At 32.6% G+C, this 19712-nt stretch overlaps 3 protein-coding genes across 4 annotated transcripts; 1 reads left to right on the forward strand and 2 right to left on the reverse strand.

The window, feature by feature from the left end:
• Window positions 1-1337: 1337 nt before the first annotated feature.
• On the forward strand, window positions 1338-5198 carry LOC126688685 (transcription factor bHLH104-like). Of its 2 annotated transcripts, none has more exons than XM_050383459.1 (5): window positions 1338-1626; window positions 1750-1845; window positions 2485-2562; window positions 3022-3184; window positions 4755-5198. In XM_050383459.1, exons 1-5 carry the CDS (start codon window positions 1538-1540, stop codon window positions 5001-5003), a joined length of 675 nt encoding a protein of 224 aa, XP_050239416.1. In that variant the 5' UTR covers window positions 1338-1537; the 3' UTR covers window positions 5004-5198. The 2 variants fall into 2 exon arrangements, with proteins under 2 accessions (XP_050239416.1, XP_050239415.1); XM_050383458.1 differs by having other exon boundaries at window positions 1340-1626; window positions 1747-1845.
• Window positions 5199-5677: 479 nt separating this feature from the next.
• LOC126688684 (WAT1-related protein At5g07050-like) lies at window positions 5678-10345 on the reverse strand. Its single transcript, XM_050383456.1, has 7 exons — window positions 9994-10345; window positions 7949-8011; window positions 7754-7870; window positions 7432-7663; window positions 6916-7074; window positions 6518-6669; window positions 5678-6158 (listed from the first exon to the last, which is right to left on the reverse strand). The coding sequence occupies exons 1-7, from the start codon at window positions 10197-10199 to the stop codon at window positions 5978-5980; spliced, it is 1110 nt and encodes a 369-aa protein (XP_050239413.1). The 5' UTR covers window positions 10200-10345; the 3' UTR covers window positions 5678-5977.
• A 4860-nt stretch (window positions 10346-15205) lies between these two features.
• Window positions 15206-19129, reverse strand: LOC126688686 (CASP-like protein 5B3). Its single transcript, XM_050383460.1, has 3 exons — window positions 18534-19129; window positions 15559-15691; window positions 15206-15453 (listed from the first exon to the last, which is right to left on the reverse strand). Exons 1-3 carry the CDS (start codon window positions 18662-18664, stop codon window positions 15259-15261), a joined length of 459 nt encoding a protein of 152 aa, XP_050239417.1. The 5' UTR covers window positions 18665-19129; the 3' UTR covers window positions 15206-15258.
• Between the last annotated feature and the right edge of the window lie 583 nt (window positions 19130-19712).

Here is a 19712-nt window from a genome sequence, read left to right on the forward strand (position 1 = left end):
TGTCACTCGTGCACTGTGCAGGTCACATAAGGTCGCAAGATAGGTCAAAAGCTGCTGCTTTCATGTTAAAATAAGAAGAAAATACATAAAAGTTTGTCATCGAATAAAGCCAATAAAACATATGGACTTCACAATATGTTTTCTAATATGAATATTCAAAGACAATCCACAATCTGGTTGAATTTAGAACAAATTTAAAATATATAGAGTCGTTAATGAGTTTGATTTGAGAAATCTCTCTCTCTCTCTCTCTCAAAATATTTTATAATTCAACTTGTCTTGTTGTTACTTAACAAATCATCTTACAGCTAATGATGATATGCACAAAATAGTTTATGTATATGTTCTTGACACTTGTGAGTAACTCTAGTAATTTTTAAGGCCTTATGAGATTGATGAGGTCTTGAATTCCAAGCTTGTAACTCTTATCTTGGTACACCTTATAGGGTTTTCTTCTATTGTGTAGGCAGAAAGTTATATAAATATATAAATTAATTAATTAGAGATACTACAAATTTTACTACGTAACCTTCACAAATGTGCCGCCAAACAATCAAAAAATTAATTTTGATATAATATTTTTTATATTCATTGTCACATATAAATTTCCGGTGCAATATCTTGGATGCAATACTTTTTTTTTTTATAATTATATTATTTATAGAGAGGATAGAATTTCAACTTATGATATCTACTTTATAATAATTTCCATTTACTACCAAACAATATACCAATTGTTTTTTGGATGCAATAATTTTGAAAGATTAACATTAGAGTTACTAGATAAAAATTAACCCCTGAGACTTACTTTTGTGTTACTAATCATGTGATTTGATCTTAGGGGTCAATTTTGGTGAATATAAAAATCTCAAGGAGTTTTTTGTAACTATCACAAATTCAGGGATGTCAATAAAAGTTTTTGTATTTTTAACATCTTTCAAATTGAAAAAAAAAATTTTATGTTCACAATATTTTCACAATAAATTTCAAGTGATAAATTGTTATTAATAAGTAAAAAAGTGACATCACTAGTGAATTTATATTATAATCAAATAACAATTTGTCACTTAAAATTTATTTGTTATTTAAAAAAATGGTTTATAATATTGTTAATAAAAGTTGGAGAACGTGTCGGTACCTCATTGGTTACCCCCACAAACAATCTTACAAATGTCGAGCACAGGGAATCCCGAATTCCGTGAGTTTAAGCCACGTGCAATGGACACAAATTCCCAACAGTGTTTTTGATGGTGGAGAAAAGCCGCGGCGGCGCGCATCACCAATGGATTCCTTGCACGTGGTCCAACTTTGTTGGTCTTTGCTTTTATTTCCGTGACTCTCTCTCTTTCTCTCTCTCTCTCTAACTCACAAATCACAATCCCCTTCTCTCTTCTCTTCTCTTCTATGCGCTGAAATTTCCAAATTTTAATTTTGAAAGCAGACCAGAGACTCAGACTCGCTCTGAGAGAAACTCATTTTACAAAAACACACGGTCGGTGGGTGTGGGAGGGATTGTTTGGATTAGTTATAAAAAAAAATGGATCCTTTGCCAGAGGATTGGGATTTTCTCAATTATAGCATCTTCGACGAAAACCCTTCTTCTGAATTCTGTTTGCCTAATCACAGGTAATTTCAATTCCATTTTTTTTCTTTCCATATTGTTGGGTTTTTTTTTGAAATTCTGTAAGTATCGAAGAAAGAGATCTGAAAAGTCAATTATTGTTATTATATAATATGTGGATGTAGTAGTGGTGGCGTGGAAACTGATTTATCTTCTGGGGCCGTAGCACTGTCGCAGCAAGAGAAAGACGGCGCCGAAATTGAGTCCTCACAGTCACGGAAGAGGTTTTTCCATTTTCCCAAATTTTTATTAGTATACTTTTTTCTTTTGAATTGTAAGAAATGAACACAATTTATAGGTTGTAATTGAGTAACCCCATTTTACGTTTGTTTGTTTTTTGACCTCATCGAGGATAGATTGTAACGTAGGTAGGATGTATTATTGTGCAAATTAAAGTGTTCTATACTTTTTGTTGTTGTTGTTGTTGGGTCTTGTACAATAATTAAATCTTGATTGATAAAACGTAGCTCCCTTATTGTTGAGTTTGATTTGTTTTGGAAATTTTTAGCTCATTTAGTCCTTCGGGATTACATTTTGCAAGTTTAATAAATTTGAGGATAAACTGCTTAGCCTGTTACCCAGTAACTGGTTCTGGCAGATGGGATCAGTTGCCTGTAGGAGTTTGATTAATAGTGAGGATTGTTGTACAGTATGCTCTGCGACGAACAACTAATCTAAGTGAAGTTCTCTTATGTCATCAAAAAATAAAATAAATAAATAAATTTTTTGTTACTTCAAAAAAAAAAAAAAAAAAAAAGTTTGGTTCATGATATCCATTAGAAATGTAATTGTGACATTTCATCTTGATCTACTTGTGTTAGCTCTAATATGTTCATGATAATTCTTACAATTATAACTTTCAGGGGCCGCAATGATTCATACAGCAGGCCAGGATCTAAAGCTTGTCGTGAGAAATTGCGAAGGGAGAGATTGAATGACAGGCATGCAACTTGCTTCATCAGATTTTTTGTTTTTATTTGGTGTTGAATTTCTGCATTTAATATATTTATTTTTTCCTGTTCTTTGGAGAAATAATTCCAGCATTTCAAGTTGATTTGTGAGCAATGGCCATTATATAATTGAAGTATAGTTCATATTGAAATTATACCTTGTATTAGATACTTGATTTTTGTCTAAAAGGGCTTTGGATGCCTCAAATTTCTAAGATGTTAAAATTTTATAGGTTCCCTGAGATATTAGATGGAGAAATGAAAGATTTGATATTTGCAATGCTTTTAATGACAAATCTACCGATTTACCTAACTTATCAGTTTTTGCACCTTATGTTCCCAAGAATAATGATAATATGAGTAGTTTCTTATTTTTATTGTTTTCTGCTCTCTCTAGCTTTCTCCTAGTAAGGTTTATGAAAGGACAGGTGTTGTTTATGACTCATGCAGGTTTCTAGACTTGTGTTCTGTTTTGGATCCTGATAGACCGGTCAAAATTGACAAGCACGCCATACTGGATGATGCCATCAGAGTTTTGAACCAACTAAGATCAGAATCTCAAGAGCTTAAAGAAACAAATGAAAAACTAAAGGAAGAAATAAAAAGTTTAAAGGTCAGTTGGTCATATATGATGCATTTTACTGCATAAGAAAGGTCAATATTCCTTTTGATAAATTGTGCTTTGCATATGCCTACGTTGTCCTTTTACTTCATTTGGGAAAACTCTCCTGGTTTGATATTTTGTTGAATTACCATGCTTCTTCCTGACCCCATGTTTTTAAGTTTGTTTCCCTTGTTATAACTTATTATTGTTTGTTTATTGAGGTATTACTTCATCAGTACTTACCATCTTATGATTATGGTTATAGAAAATTGATTCTTTTTGTGATAATTCATATTTGTATAAATGAACTATTGAGTTGCTGTTGCATTGTTGCTTCTAAGGATCAGTTGGCAAAATGCTTTACATCAAAGAAACGGTATGTTCCCAGGTGTGTACCTTGACTATATCCATTAATAGAAGACATTTTAGACTTTAAATGACTTGGGAGTTACATAAGATTATTGTTCCTGTTGGGAGAAGTAAAGGGGCCTTAGCATTTAATACAAGTTGAAGATGCTAGAAGGGGACAGAGAGAGTATTAAAGGAATATAATTAGCTATAGATATTATAGTTTTATGTCATTAACAAAAATATGCCTCGCCGGAAAATGTATTAGGACACTAGTACCTGTTATCTGGTCCCAGTTTAGTGATTTATAGCATTGCCTAATCAGTTCCCAATGGGAAGCCATGGCATCTATGGTTTTTGCTACACTATAGATAAATGCTTCATTGTGTACTATGAACTAACTACGAATGAATTACTAAACTTGGTAAATTTATATTTTTGTTGCTAATGGTTACCTTACAAGTATGGTTACTGTTATCTTTTAATATTCAGTAACTGCAGTTATTGAATTGTAAAACTTAGTCTTGTTGTCAGCTGAAAATAAAATTGGCTGATGTTCAAGAGAATGATGGGGATAGGATAAGTTAGAATTGTATGGCTGCCAAGAGCCTTGTAGTTTAACTAGTAGGCACCTCCTGGTCTTTCCAATTGAGATATCCAGGGTTCAAATCCCTCCTCTCCCAAATATCGAATTATGAAGAAAATTTTATGGTTATTGGGAATTGATGCCTAGAAAAGTATGGGTAGTTCAAAATGGTCTGATGACTCTGATCTAAACTGCCATAATCACTGTAGACCTTTTTCTAGTAAATGGAAGTTCACATAGATAAGGAGTATGTTTGTGGAAAAATAAGGAATAAAGGCCAATATGCTTTAGCTAAAAGGATACCTCCTCTCCTTATACTTATCAACAAAAACAAATTTATACCTCGTCACCTTATAAGAGCAAGATGAGAAAGTGAGTCGTGGGTGTAAATCCACCGGGTGCATGTGTAACTTTCTAATAAAAGAAAATAAAGGAAGAAAGATGTCAACTCCCTACTTTTGCAATATTTTGGTATTCAATGTTTTATAATTTTTACATGGTAAGCTGCTCGAACTATGGGAGGGTATTTTTAATTTTCTGTTGCTGATTAAGGTGGTGAATTGTTTAGAATCTACTTTTTGTACGAAATTGGATTACTGGATGAGCTAGTAGTAGCAATTTTTAAGTTCTTTTCCTCTGCCACAGGCAGAGAAGCATGAACTTCGTGAAGAGAAACTCATGCTGAAGGCAGATAAGGAAAGGATGGAGCAGCAATTGAAAGCTATGGCCATTCCACCAGCTGGGTTTATGCCAGGCCATCCAGCTGCATATCATGCTGGGCCAAACAAGATGCCAGTTTTTCCCAGCTATGGTTTTGTCCCAATGTGGCAATACATGCCTCCAAATGCCCGAGATACATCTCATGATCATGAGCTCAGGCCCCCTGCTGCATAATTATTTGATATTGATTTTAGATGCTTTATTTTACTACCATTCACCATTTTTGTTACCTGTTGACATGTATATACGGCTGCTGTTTCAGTATGCCTGGCATTTAAATTCAACTATTAGCGAATACATGGCAGCATTGGCAAAATGTGCAGTTTGGCGGTCTTTATTTTCCAAATTCAATCATTTGAGTTGACTGTATGCTTTCAGTGCACATAAAATATTGCAGTCTCTCGCAATAAACTTTTTGGGGGTACATTTACAATTTTATTTTTTTTGCCAATTTGGAGATGTTTGAAAGTCTTTAAATTTCCTGGATGAATGGAAAAGTTATCTACTAAGAAAATATGAATTGGAGTATGTATAACACAGAAGACTGCATTACAGTGAGGTTTCATTGATGAACTACATGTTTAATATTTCAGTGACAATTCACTTCTCTAGGGGAGCTCAACTTAGACCATGGATTTATTAAGTCAAAACATTTTTCACAATTTTTGTTCTTGTCCATAAATGGAGAAATTATCATTGTGTTTGCATTCCATCTATTAGCTTTTTTACTCAAATACTTTATTGAATTGGGATAGTCTGAATGCTATAATCTATGAACTGTGCATGTGGATGTAGATGAACTTAAACTTATACCAAAAAGTGAATAATAAAATGAACAAAAGTGGATGTAGATGAATTTGGATTCTGTGATTTATTGGGGGATCTGAGGGCGAATGTTACATAAAGATTTTCAATTTGCACATCAATCTGACATTCTTGCATAATTTGCTGAATAAACTCACATATACGAAGCAGTGGGTTATTTTCTCAACCTCTCTGATACCTCTGATGCAGAAGTTCACACACCTTTTGAAATTTCTCTCTTGATTTTTGCTGTCCTTCAATTTGGTTTCTTTTTTTTTTTTTTTTGGGCATTGCATCACGATGATACCTCTCTCTATGCCTTTCATATGAATAATTAAAATCTTTTAAGGTTCACAGTGTGATACTTCCTTATCTGCTGAAGTAATTAGCAGTATTTTGTTTTCCTTACGCTCTTTGCAAGGCAAGCAAGGTTGCTCTTGGGAATTGTTGTGGACTTCCTGGTCACCTTCTTTACCCCACAGCAGCATATACAGGCCAATGATGACTATTACTGCCCCCAGTACACTGAACAAGGCACACATGAAGTCCTAAATTTACTTTTCGCCAACTTTGGCAGTTAGGTAGATATGAATTGCATGCACAACCATTTGTAGAAATTAATAATGAAAGCTTTTTTGGTACATTCCGAATGCATGTATGTGCTAGTAGCTTAGATGCAAATATAAGTAGAACAATAGAGCAAATATAGGTAGAACAATAGAGAAGATCCATGACACAACAAAATACCACAATATTTTCACAAGAATCTTATTTTTAGTGGTGGTGGGTTCTAGAATAATGACACCTCAACCATTGTGAAAATGTTGTGACATTTTGTTGTAGCAGTAAAACAATTAAGAACAATAATAAGCATTTTGAATTACCTGCCCATGTATAGTTTTTCACCTAGGACAAAGTATGCTAGAATTGCTACCAATATTGTTGTAAGTGGATTAAACATGGTCACAAAAACTGGTCCTTTCTCTTTCGTGCACCACAATTGAATGAATATGATTAAACCAGAGACCACTACTCCCTGTCATGTAACATCCATGATCAAAATATTAAATTTAAATAAGAATTCTTACATCCACAATATTTTTACAACAAATCTTAAGTGGTAAGTTGTTACTGATTCTAATTTAAACCTACTATTGAAATTACTTTTTGGCCCATTAGTAATAGCCAATAACAATTTGCCCTTTTGAAATTATTGTGAAAATATTGTGGACATAACATTTCTCAATTTAAATATCTAGATTAGTAAACTAATGATACTTACACCATATACTGTGGACCAGAAGTCAATGTTGAATCCTATGGCCCAAGCAGCTGGTTTATGTTCTATGATGACTGTGAAGACAGCAGATTGTGCTCCTCCAACAAAGCTCATCCATGTAGTCAGTGACAGTTGGGCAGGATATCTTTTTAATGTAAATGCCTACAATTTTCAGAGGAATATTATCTGCATATGCCGATTACATTGCTGTCTATACAATTTTCAGAGGAATTCTATACTGTTGGTGATAATAATACTTAAAATTCAAACTATTTTTAGTAGTTACGTCTGTTGCGTCTCGAATTGTTGTATCTTATTTTATAATGTAGTTATTGTATGCCACCATGTTGTTGTGACGTAACCTGGTTTAATTATGTTTGTAGCCTCTCACTGCTTATGATTATTGTTTCAAAATCTTTCTGATTTTCCAAGATAGAGGTTTGTACTATCTCTACAAAATGTAAATGAATCCTCCTTTTAGAAACTAGTACTATTCATAGTTTTAAGTTGGGGCAAAACCTGCATGATGTACCATATAGACCAAGTGATGCAGCTTGCAATAGTTAGAATAGAACCCTTTAACCAGTTCTCATGTGTGGCAGTATTTCCTTCAATATGGATTACAGGGTGCCATAGATTTCTCATGATAGGCCCCTTGTAAAATGTCATTGTCATTACACCAGCTAAGGAGATCAAAGTTCCAAGAACTTTTGCCATCCCACGACGATTTCGAAGATCAAGAACCTCCATCCTGTATGAAGATTAAAACATAACGTGAAGCAAATAGTCATAAATATATTGAAAGAATACCAGGATTTTGCTCGTCAATAAGCAATCCTACCTGAGTACAACCGCCATTACAAAAGTCAAGGAAGCTATGGTGTTGACCATTGATGCAACGAAGGTAGGAGAGGTGTATCTCAAACTAGCAAAATACATGTTTAGGGTCAAACCCACCCTGCAATAATTGAAACACACTTTGCCTATTCAATATGTCGCATTTCATTTAGAAGTATGTCTTTAATTCAATCCTTACCCAAGGAGAGAGAGAACAAAAATTTCCAACAGAAGAGCCAATGTCAGCTTCGGCCTCACTTTTCTGCAGCAGATAATTAAAGATCAATTGTTGCGACATTGACATGATTGAAAAACATTTGGAATGATGAATATAGAAATTGTTAAAATTTCTTATAAATTTTAATTATGATTGGTATCACATCAATAATATAATAAATAAATTTCTTAAATACTTTATTATAATGTTTAAAATTTGATATATTAATTTGTAAGACTTATTTAGTAAAACACATAATATCCCTAATTACAAGAGATGTATTAGGTTAGATGTAAGTAGTGGTTCAAGACAATTAGGTGGTGTAGAGATGCAATTGCAGTTAAATGAGACGTAGTAGGGTTCTTAAATTTTTTTTTTTTAAAGGTTGAATCAGTTAATTTATAATGGAATTTTACAGAAATCACTTGATTTATAATTTATAAAAGGAAAAAATTTGAGCCCTTTTTCAACAATTTTAATTTTTCCTTTATTTTGTAAACTTTTTCAATAATTTCAATTCTATATTTTGTTACGGGTTGTCTCAAATTTCATGAGAAGACAAATACAACTTAGTTAAGCTTCATTTGGGAGTTCATAAGAGAATGAAATTGAATTGGAAAGAAATAGAATGGAATAGAAAGTATTTAAGTAAGAGAAAGAAATGGGGAGAAAAAGGGAATAGAATATAATTAAGTAACCTTGTTTGAATGTTTTAAAATAAAAGAATGAAAAGTAAGTAATCTTGTTTGGGAGTAACATAGAGGGAAATGAATGAAATCATTTTATGACAATATTACTATTAGACTTTTGTTTTAAAATAAATGGCTAAATATATAGAGGTGTTTTGGAGTTTTAGTAAAAAATTTATTAAATCTAATTTCATTTTCTTCAATTCCTTCCATTTATCCTTCCATTTATGGGGAGAATGAAAATTTGAGGTTTAGCAAAAATAGAGCAGAATAAGTGTTCCCGCTTATCCATTCAATTCCCTCACACTTTAAGCTCCCAAATAAGAGAATGAACTTTCCATTTCATATAAGAGAATAAAAGAATATTCTAAAATTATTCTTTTCATTCATTTCAATTCCATTCTTTTCCCTCCTCCTAAACAAGTCGTTAAAGTGATATTTCACATTCCAAATAAGTCCATTTAGGCGAGAGGAAAGGAAAAGAATGATTTACCCATTCCATTCCCTCACACTTTAAGCTCCCAAACAAGATAATAAACTTTTTATTTCATATAAGAGAAAGAAAGAATATTCTAAAATTATTTTTTTCATTTATTTTTATTCCATTCTTTTCCCTCCTCCTAATTAAGCTGTTAAAGTGATATTTCACATTCCGAGTGAGTCCATTTAGGGGGAGGAAAGGAAAAGAATGGTTTAAAATATATTTTCTTTCTATCTATTCTATTGTTTGAGAGTCTAATTTTAAAGAAAAAAAAAAAAGGAATAGAATGATTAGAAGGAATCTCTCTCTCTCTCTCATTTCTTTAATGAATTGGAAGTGAAATATCATCTATACTTCTTTTTCTAGAGGATCTATTTTATATTTATTTAGAGGAAAAAACAAACACTAGAATGTTAAGAATACAATAGTAACACACTGTTGATAATACACCATATTCAATTCTATTCTTTTATGATTTGTTCATTGCAGTTCTTTATTTATATATATATATATATATATATATATATAGTTCGATAGTTATAATGAAAGATGAATGATTTGAACACTAGATGTCATAGACATATTAGGAGGTGCCAAACAGTTAAATTGCAAGGATTTGAACACTAGATGCCATAGACACGTTAGGAAGTGTCAAACAGTTAAATTGCAAAACTCTTGGTTAGTCCATTCTTCATTTTATTCTTTAGAAAACTCTCAAAGATAATATTTTGATAAATCATATAATGGATATATCAAAGATAAAAGCAATCTTTGACAACTAGTTTAAACATCGAAAGCATACACTTTGCCCTTCATCGTCATACAGAGATTATGTAAAGGGGAAAATATATACGTACCTTTCAAGAAAATAGGCAAAAGGGAACATGACTACTCCAGCTACAATGTGTCTATAAGTTATGTAGACATGAGGATTCATCCCATGATTGAAGGAAGCTTCTGTGATAAAATATAAAAATGTATAGCCTATCTGAGCAAGAACCATGAGAAGTTGTGGCTTGAACCTCCTGTAAATGTTCCCAAGGGAACCAGCCTTTGTTGCCATTTGCTCCTGTAATTGATTCTTGCTCTTCTTTGATATTTCACAAGCTGAATGAGCACATATGGTACATGTAAATATAGCAGATGATGAAAGAGCTGGGCCTTAGATTCTTGTAGCATGTTGTTAGTATCAAGTTCTCCATTAAATTCCCCCTGCTGATGTACTGACGATTCCTGACTCTTGCTTCAGATTTGATATGCATGATGGATGGAATAAAATATTCTCATTTATGCTTTTGAAAACGATAAAAGGGGGATGGATTTTGATAGGATTTGGGTGTTTTTTTCTTAAGTCGACCAAAAATCAATTTCTCTTGATTTGGATAGAAAATGAGGAGGAAATGTGTCCCTTTTTTTTTTTTTTTTTTTTTTAATCAAGTAGTAGTTTTTAAGACATAACAATAAATTCATACAAATTTTATTTTTCTAAAATAAAAATTATGTCTTTCTATTTTTTCATCATTTCAGCTAAATATACCTGATGAAAATAAAATATTTTTTTATATTCTCAATTGCGCACCGGATATCAATCACTAAAACTTTATTTTATTTTATTTTTGTGCTTTTATTAATGAAGCATCGTTCAGTTGCTTCTTGACTTGGCATGCATTATCGGAAGTATATAACATCCTATAAGAATTGATTCTCTATTTTTGCGCTTTTATTAATGAAACATCGTTCAGTTTCTATATTTATATATATACACGCGTGTCATTACCCTCGACCATTATTTTAGATTATGATTAGCTTATGCCTATATCTCTGTTTTGATTAATGAAATAAATTTGGAGCATATTAGGTGATGTCTCTTAATATATTTATTTTATTTCATTTTTATTTTTTACGTTCTCCAATTTTTCAAGTTTCAATTTAAAATATTTTATATTTTTTTGGAACATCTCAATATATTTTTTTAAAAGTAACAAAATTTCTTATTCCTTCAATTTTCTAATCTAAACCATTTTCTTCCATTTTAAAATTTAATATTTTTTTATTAAAATATATACCTTCTCTAATATAAAGCAGATGTGTGGGAAAGATTTTGAATTTTTACTAATAGTCATGCTATTTTTAAACATAAGAGAAGTACTACGTCTAAAATATTTTTATAATATTTTCACAATAAATTTTAAGTGATAAATTGTTACTAGTTCAAATTTAAAACTCACTATTGAAATTATTTTTTGCCCATCAGCTATTAGTAATAGCCTACTATCTAGAATTTGTTGTAAAAGTATTTTGGTAGCAAAAAAAGGCATAATTTGAGATGAAAAAAGTACTAAATGTAACAATCTTTGAAAAAATCCTTTTTTTTTTTACAATATGATTAAAATTTTATTAAAATTTGTAATAAAACTCAATTATAATTTCTATCCTTCAATAATACTGGGTATAACTAAAACATAGGAGTTTCATCAATCCATCCATGGTCGGCAACTTTCTATTTCGGAAGTGACGAGGATTATCTGATATCTCCTCTTTTATAAATACCGATGATTAACTTTTTCATGCTCTAAACAAATATTCCTCATAAAAATTAAAAATTATTTCATCACAAAATTTAACAATTGCATTATCCAGAATATGTACTTGCCTGTCTATGAAATTAGAGAATTTGTCTATATGCAGATGCCTTGCTACTTTCTTTCTGGAATCATTTATGCCTTTCAATCCATCAGAGTTGAAGTATTGCGTCATAGATATAATTTGATTGATGGTTGATTTTGGAATGTTTTTATCAAAGTAGAAAACCTTTGATTCTTTGTCAAATCAGAATTATTCATTCTTTTTCTCCTAAACATTATGGTATATGAGTGAAAGTTTAATTTTGTTAGTCAACTCTCGGAAACACTATTTTTTGGTAATTAGACTCGACAAAACCCATCTTCAAATTACGTTCGATATTGAAATTTGATGTTTGAACTTTGGCATCCACTATAATATTTACTTTTTATCACTATGCGAAAACAACAATTAGTTTTTTATTTATTTTTTAATAATGCAAACAAAAAATCACAATAAACATGACACATCTATTTCATGAAATAAACCATTGAATCCACACGATAATCTTAGGAATCAACTTGGGGGAGGGGGGAGGAGAAAATCTTTTTACTAAGAAAAACCTAAATGCCCAAGAGACAATGACAAATATATAGTAAAGAAATCCTAGGATGACTAAAAGACCCTTAAAAAACCATAAAGTTAAGCACAAAATTAGGTAAAATAATAAAAATGAAAATAAAAATAAAAAGGTAAAATTGATAAAACTACATAATAAAATCGTATGAAATTTAGCAAACATCCCAAAACTGATTAATTATTCAAGCAAAAAGAATGTCTTTATCATCCCTCTTTTAATTTATTTACATGCAACTAGATAAATGTCTCAATTGTTTTCTTGAGGCCACCGTATTTGAATGCATTACATATATATACACACACACATAAAATGTAAAAAAAAAAAAAAAAGTAAACCAATCGTGTCATAATTTTACTATTTTTTTAACCCAAAAATAAAGTTAGAAAAAAAAAAAAAAAAAAAAGGATCGTCAAGTGTCAACCCATTTTTTATTCAGTTAAAATTTTTTTTAGTTTAGGTCAAATATTTTCCTTTAGGTTCAAGATAGGTCGGTGAATCCGGACCTGTTTTGCCATGACTTATGGCCAAGGTGATGAGTTTTGAATATCACGGTGATTCCCTTCAAGTCATCAAATTTCACACGATTCCATTACTTCTCAACAAATGATATAATATAATGGCACATGCTTAATTAGTTAGAAATAATTTCACGGGATTTATTGGGGCAATTTAACGATGTCACAGCATAATTTTCTTCCTTGTTATCTTTATCAACCTCATTGCTGTTACTCTTTCCATATCATTATGCTCGAATTCTTTTTTGGAAATAACACTTCTCTCTCTCTCTCTCTCTCTCTCTCTCTCTCAACTATAAAGCTTGGTGGTGGCAACTGGCAAATCGGGTTGATACAAACTAAATCCAAATTGAAGAAAGATTCATCCTCTTAAGATTGAGAGTCAGTTACGCGAATTCCTCTATTGTATAATTGCTTATCTTCTGCAAAGGGTCTGAATGGTGGAAAACAAAACTCGTCCAACTTCAACACTTCACTTTCACGAGATATCACTTTGTTCATTAGGGCAGGTGCTCCTGCCAATTCAATTGCTTCTAGACCAATTGGTGGGTGAATAATTGAATACTATTAGGAACACAATTTCCTTCGCAACCCTTTTCATAACTTTCTCAAATTAGAAAATCTTAGGTCGACCATTAACACAACTTTATTATAGATAAATAACAGCAAACCACGTCAACAATTATAAATAAAAAATTGTAAAAAAATAAATAAAAAAACTATGTGCCCCACGATTTATTGGTAAAAATTATTCACCAATACTTATGTCTCTCCTGCTTTTTAACATAAGTATTTGCAAGAATCTGAATAATAAGAAGCTGTGTCAACAAATTTTGTGTCCAACTTATTGGTAAAGATTATCCAACAATACTTATGACTTATTATGTCTCCTGCTTTTTAACAAAAGTATATGCAAGGAAATGTCCGAAATAAAATCCCAACACAGATTTTGATGGGATTTGATTAACCGTCTTTTTCACCAGCAAGCAAGACCAGTGGGACCAAACCAACAAACAACCAGACCAACTTTGCTGCTTCTACTTGCTATAGTTGGCAAACGTCCATTTCTTAACTACAAGTTTTAAGACAATATAGTATATTAGTATATCTTGGTTATCAATGTGGTTGACATTACCATCACAAATCGCAATCCTCTTTGCCACTCATTACAACAAACTCTCACTGAAAATTCTTTGGCATCCATTTTCCTTCATAACAAAGGAATTCCTTCTTTTTAAAGAGGCAGTGGTGTGGTCCCCTTTTGTATATAAATCAAGTGTTATTGATTGCCCACTAACACACCACAATGAATCAGGAGGATTATTCAAGCATGTAATGCGATTCGATTGAAAAGCAAAACTACCAACTGGGGTGCCTTCATATGCTTATCACGATCTATTTTAGCTTCCTTTTAGTCCTCCTACAAAGTAACCATTTTAACTTGGGTTTATGTGTACACAAACCAAAAATTTGTCAAATTTGACCTCCCAATGCCTGAACATTTCTCTATACAGATAGAGAGATTGGAATTGTGGACATATTTTAGTTGATGGGGTGCGATCTCCACTCCCCAAGCAACTAAATGTTGTCCTGGTTTAGATTTTGTGTGCTATTTTCCAAGGTTAACTCATAGCTGTCTTTCATAACTCATGATGATTGAAGTGTATGCCATTGGTGTTGGTAATCTGTTTTCCTGGAAACAGAGGCCTACCCAGTACCCAAAAACTATGACTGGTGTGACCTAATTCATAAAAATGAGCTCATTTGCCAGTCAATTAATTGGAACTGTTAGAACAATGTTTAAATGAATAAAATTCATCATTTTCCATCTGCCTAAACTTGTGGGATAAGGAGTAGTGTACCATCATAGTAGAGCAAATAGTCCTGAATTCAAACCTTGTATGTTGTTTCTATTCTAACCCCCATTTATAAGTATAAATTTCCGTATATTGAATCTCACTTATTATGCGGATGTGCAGGCCCACAGAGGAGTGTTTGAATAATGATTAAACCATTAAAATCATATCATGTCCAACTTGAAGCAAGGTGTTGATAGTTGCCAGCAACTTTCACTTGTTAGAAGGGCTTAAAAGAGTTCTTAGTGTTGAGAGAAAGAGATACCAACACTTTTTATGGGTTTGAATGCTGGGTTTAGAGGTTTAACTTATTTAATTATGGTCAAGTTGAGTAATTCTGTTAACCAATTCTATGCATTTGCTCAACAAGATAAAGATATTTTCATTTTTTAATTTTGCTATACTTTTCCCAACCCACCAAGATAAAAGATGAACTCAATTGTTGAGTATTGTAATTTAGTTCTTGGTTTCCTTTTTTTTATCAACATCATAGACAGATCAAAATTCCTGTAAGATTGAAAATCCAGTGGCATATATACAACAAAATGTCTAACCAGCAGCTAACAGCCAAAGCATAATTAGAGATGAAATTGCAATTGTTACCCAGCTTAGGTAGGCCAAGGCAACTGACATCTGATACTTCTGGCATTCTACTCCTAAATTGCAGCTTTTCAAGTCATTGAGATACAACACTGTAATGCCAGCTGAGGCAGAAGCTGCTGCAAGAGACAGTGTTGCTGTCACCTGTTGAAATTTAAATGAATGGAGCTATAAATGACATCCACTAAATACAAAGAATTCTTTTGGAAAAAATCAAAAAATTATGGTCATAGTTTCATAGAAGCTGACCCAGTCTCCAACCACAAAGAGGCTAACCAAAACAGGATTATGCAGGGCCTTCTTTCTCACAAAAGCATATGCATCTAATACAGCAAGCACAAAGCTCCAGATGAATTGCAAACCCATTGAAGCAATGAGGTAGCTGCAAAAAAGAAAAAGAAAAAGAAAAAAAGAGAGATGGTCTTCAGCATAAAATATTATATTTCCCTCTGGCATTTGACAAATTAATAATCCATAGTTGTGTTTGGATTTGAGGATTTCAAATCAAGGGATTTGAAGAACAATTGGAAGTATAGATTGCTTTATATAAATTTAATAAGACATTATGATGTGATCACTAAAGATTCTTGCACCTAGTCATTTTAAATCCACACTTTAATAAAGCTAAAATCCCTCTATAAATTTAGGAAAAAAATGTCATTTAATACTCTATTCAAATTGAATTTCCAACCTTTCTCTTTAAATACCTCTATCCAAACAAATCAACTATAAATTTCAGTTCACTAGAGTAATAGTGAATCAATTACGCACAAGTAGTACATCTCTATGTTTAGTACCCTCACAAACAAATGATGATAAAGTACAGTTATGATGAACCAAGTTTCATAGACTCAAGTGCCTATGATCTTATATACATTTCAAGATGGACATCTTTGCTGCTATTAATGAGCCCCTGAATTACGTTTGTACAATAGTGTTGGTGGCTAAGAACAAATAGGGTAAGACTTTGATAGAAAGGCTTCTTAGGAACATAGGTAGAAATAATAGATGACAAGATGAGAGAATAGAGCTCAGATCTCATTTTAGTGAGTAATGCAAATGCCATATTATGGTTCCATAATTTAATTTTACTACAGTTTCCAGATTATTATAAAAGCATGTATGATGGCTATTGCATTTGACCAGAAATACCTCACATAACTCAGCAACTAGTCCACTACACACCATTGGAAATTTTTATTTTGAATTTTTTCAAAAATTTCTATAAATAGGGTTTTCTTTCCTATTTTGGAGAGATTTTAGGCACATTTCAGTCAAAATTAAGTCTTTTATGAGGTAGTACATTTATTAGAATTTCTTTAAGAATATTTTTGGTAGGAAAGTAAGGGCTTATCTAGCATTGCGTTAGACAGGCCATAAAGCTCATTACCAAGTAATAATAATAATAATATTGGTATAAATAAACACTCACCAGTACTTAAATTAGTTGGATTCAAGTATGAGAATAAATTTTTTTTTTTTTTTATTATATCCTCTTTGGCATTTCTCATACCTAAAAACTTTTTCAATTTGGCTACCATACGGATGTAACAATTTTAAAACCCTTTATCACTGCAATTTACCAAATACCCCAAATGCTACATCAATAAATATTCCACAACCCATGGCATCAGAAAAAAAATCAAGAAAGAAATTGTAATTAAAACACTTTGCCTCAACCAAATAACAATGGCACAAATAACCGATTAAGTTAACCTCAACAAAGCACACAGTTTCATCATATGCTCAACAGAAGCTTCCACGAAAAATAATACTTTCTTTGAGAATGGAGCAGACTGATTCATTTCTTCTGAAACCAACATATGCAAAGTGAATGAAAGAATGCTTCATCAACAACATGTTCTTGCACATCAATAGCTAAAGTGGAGCTTACTAAAAATAGGGAAACTAGCAGCACCAATGTCCCCACCCAAACCAAACCCCCCCCCCCCCCCCCCCCCCAATCGTTTCCCATTAATGAAGCCACGTGCCAGGTGGATTCATCTCATTAAACCTCAGTGACACCTTTTTCAAGCTTTGGACACCTAAGCAGCTTATTAAACGCCAATTAGGTTTTGATCAGTATTTATCTCATGTAATGTGTGCTAGTAAAAATATCCACACATGCTCAACTGAAGGTTGTTAGTATGTGTTAGGCAGTTTTCCAATTCAGCTAGTTTGTTAGGATTAGTAACGGCTAGTACTAAAGCTTAAGCTCTCTCTCTCATGGCCATATAAGTGAGCCTCTGTATTGGTTTTGTTTAAGTTGCTGCATTATTTAATTTCAGTCTCGGTTTTAATTTTCATTCTCTCTAAAATTCCACATCCCCAAAAAGCAGGGCTGGTGTGGACAGGGCATGGCATAAGCATAGCAATGCACAAGCACTATACATTTGCTTGGCTGGAAATGCCAAGAACTCTTTGTTGAAATCACAAGATGCCAAATAAGACATATATATAATCTAAGATCATTATGAAATTAAGGAAGGAAATGTATAAACTCCCAAAGGTCAACTCCCCACTTTCATAGAATAAACAATTTAGGAAAAAGCATGTAAGGAATGTGGACCTCCTCTACGATGGATTAGAAATGGCAAGCATAGATTGCTCAAAATACGTTCATGATCATGAATTGGGACATATGCATATATATATATATATATATATACATGGATGTATCTGAATAAAATGTAGTCAATTCAGTTATGTTACAAGTGGGATGGTTGCTAATGCAAACTAATGCAAGGTTTTGTACCCAATAGAATTCATGGCTAGAATTACATTAGGCAATTGCAAAGGCCAAGCACTGAAGCACAAGCTCTTTAATAATTAAATTTCTCCATACTAGCAAAAAAATGAAGCTTACTATTGAGTTTTTGATTTTGTTGCTAGCAATATAACATCAAGACGCCAATAATTATGAGCGACAGATCAGTTCCAAGTTCCAACCACATCTATGCGACAATTTGTGCAGATAAAATTTATAAAGTTCCTTCAACATAATTCCTTTACTAAACTACATTTTTCCAGGCTAGAAATGGTAAATTTCAAAACGCTTATTCTGAAGGACAGTTCACATTATTAATTTGCTCAAAAGAGACTAACATTTGGGTCTTAAACTGAAGAGACATTACAATGAAATCGACCTAATAGGTGCAGAAAAATAACAAGAATTTTTTTTTTTAAAGAATAAGAAATTACAGAGTTAGGGAAGGAACAATTACCAGAAAGCTGTGAAATTAAAGAAATTGTGGGTGGTGGCCATAGTAGCAATTGATCCAACAGCAAAAATGCACTGTGAAATCCTCAAAACAAGCCCAGTCAAAGTCCCAGGTGTACCAGGAAAGTCCTTCATCTTTTACTCCAATGCCAAGCAAATTTCAGATTTATTAACGGGTCATAGAAAAAAACCCATCTTCCCAACTCATCCAAATGCAGCACAAAATCATCAAAAAGCAAATTAAAATAAAAAGCAAGCGCTCTCCAACCCACTCTTTTTATTATTACTATTTTTTTTACAACACACAACAACAGCTGAAAAAGAAGCCAAAAGATTGATACCCAGAAAACAAAAATTGTGAGTAATTGGTGTAAAGTCACATCTGGGTTAGTGAACAACTAGCTAAAAAACAACAATGTAAAAGCAAAGCCCAAATGTGCGTGTCTGTGTGGGAGAGAGAGAGAGAGAGAGAGAGACATGAAAAGTAAGTAAGAGAGCAACGTGGCTAATAATGCAAGTACTCTCAAATCCAACAACAATACTCAAAAAGTCTCAAACATATACAGTATTTTTCCATTTTTCAGTTATTCTATCAACTTCTAGTTCTACACATTCATTTCAAGTTTTCAACCAACATCCGCAGTCAGCTGGCGTGGCAAACCTGGCCCTCTCTACCCACCATAGGAAAGGTCGAATTCTACTGCACGCGCCTTTGAAGCGCGTGTGAAGGCACTCTCCTTAAGAAGGTATAAAGCTGTTTGCTGTCTTCTGAGCGAGTGTATGGTTGGCCCGTGACTTTTGATCGACGAAACATGTTTTGCTTGGGCAAGCAATCGATAACAATGACTAAGGAAAAAAGAAGACACTCTCTAAACGCAACTCTAACTAAGGAAAAAAGAAGTCCAAGGCAAATTATTTTATTTAATACCTTACCAAAAGAATTTCAATAGCTAAACCTCAAACACACGTCAAAAAGATTAATTTTTCATCCAATTATCAAAAGCTACAACAAACAAACTTGGCACGTGTGAATTTGCTACAATAATCACATGACACATAGGAAATTCAGCCCTTTTAGGCTTGATTGGCTTCCTTGTAGAATTAATCTAGAACAACTCTATGCAAGCCATGTGACACTTGCCCCATGTCATTTCCACGTCTCGTGCCATGTCATCATCATTAT

This window comes from Quercus robur, chromosome 6 (assembly GCF_932294415.1).
Source record: "Quercus robur chromosome 6, dhQueRobu3.1, whole genome shotgun sequence".
Taxonomy (NCBI): domain Eukaryota; kingdom Viridiplantae; phylum Streptophyta; class Magnoliopsida; order Fagales; family Fagaceae; genus Quercus; species Quercus robur.

Bases quoted from the DNA above. Each gene is read 5' to 3' on its own strand.
- LOC126688686 (XM_050383460.1), bottom strand. From the start codon at position 18,664: ATGAAGGACTTTCCTGGTACACCTGGGACTTTGACTGGGCTTGTTTTG. The intron at 15,692-18,533 runs GTAATTGTTCCT...TCTTTTTTGCAG, and splicing joins TTTAATTTCACAGCTTTCTG to CTACCTCATTGCTTCAATGG. The intron at 15,454-15,558 runs GTCAGCTTCTAT...AAATTTCAACAG, and splicing joins TCTTTGTGGTTGGAGACTGG to GTGACAGCAACACTGTCTCT.
- LOC126688685 (XM_050383458.1), top strand. From the start codon at position 1,538: ATGGATCCTTTGCCAGAGGATTGGGATTTTCTCAATTATAGCATCTTC. The intron at 2,563-3,021 runs GCATGCAACTTG...TGACTCATGCAG, and splicing joins AGGGAGAGATTGAATGACAG to GTTTCTAGACTTGTGTTCTG. The intron at 3,185-4,754 runs GTCAGTTGGTCA...CCTCTGCCACAG, and splicing joins AAGAAATAAAAAGTTTAAAG to GCAGAGAAGCATGAACTTCG.
- LOC126688684 (XM_050383456.1), bottom strand. From the start codon at position 10,199: ATGGCAACAAAGGCTGGTTCCCTTGGGAACATTTACAGGAGGTTCAAG. The intron at 7,075-7,431 runs GTTTTGCCCCAA...TGAAAATTGTAG, and splicing joins CTATATGGTACATCATGCAG to GCATTTACATTAAAAAGATA. The intron at 6,670-6,915 runs GTAAGTATCATT...GTTACATGACAG, and splicing joins TCTGGTCCACAGTATATGGT to GGAGTAGTGGTCTCTGGTTT.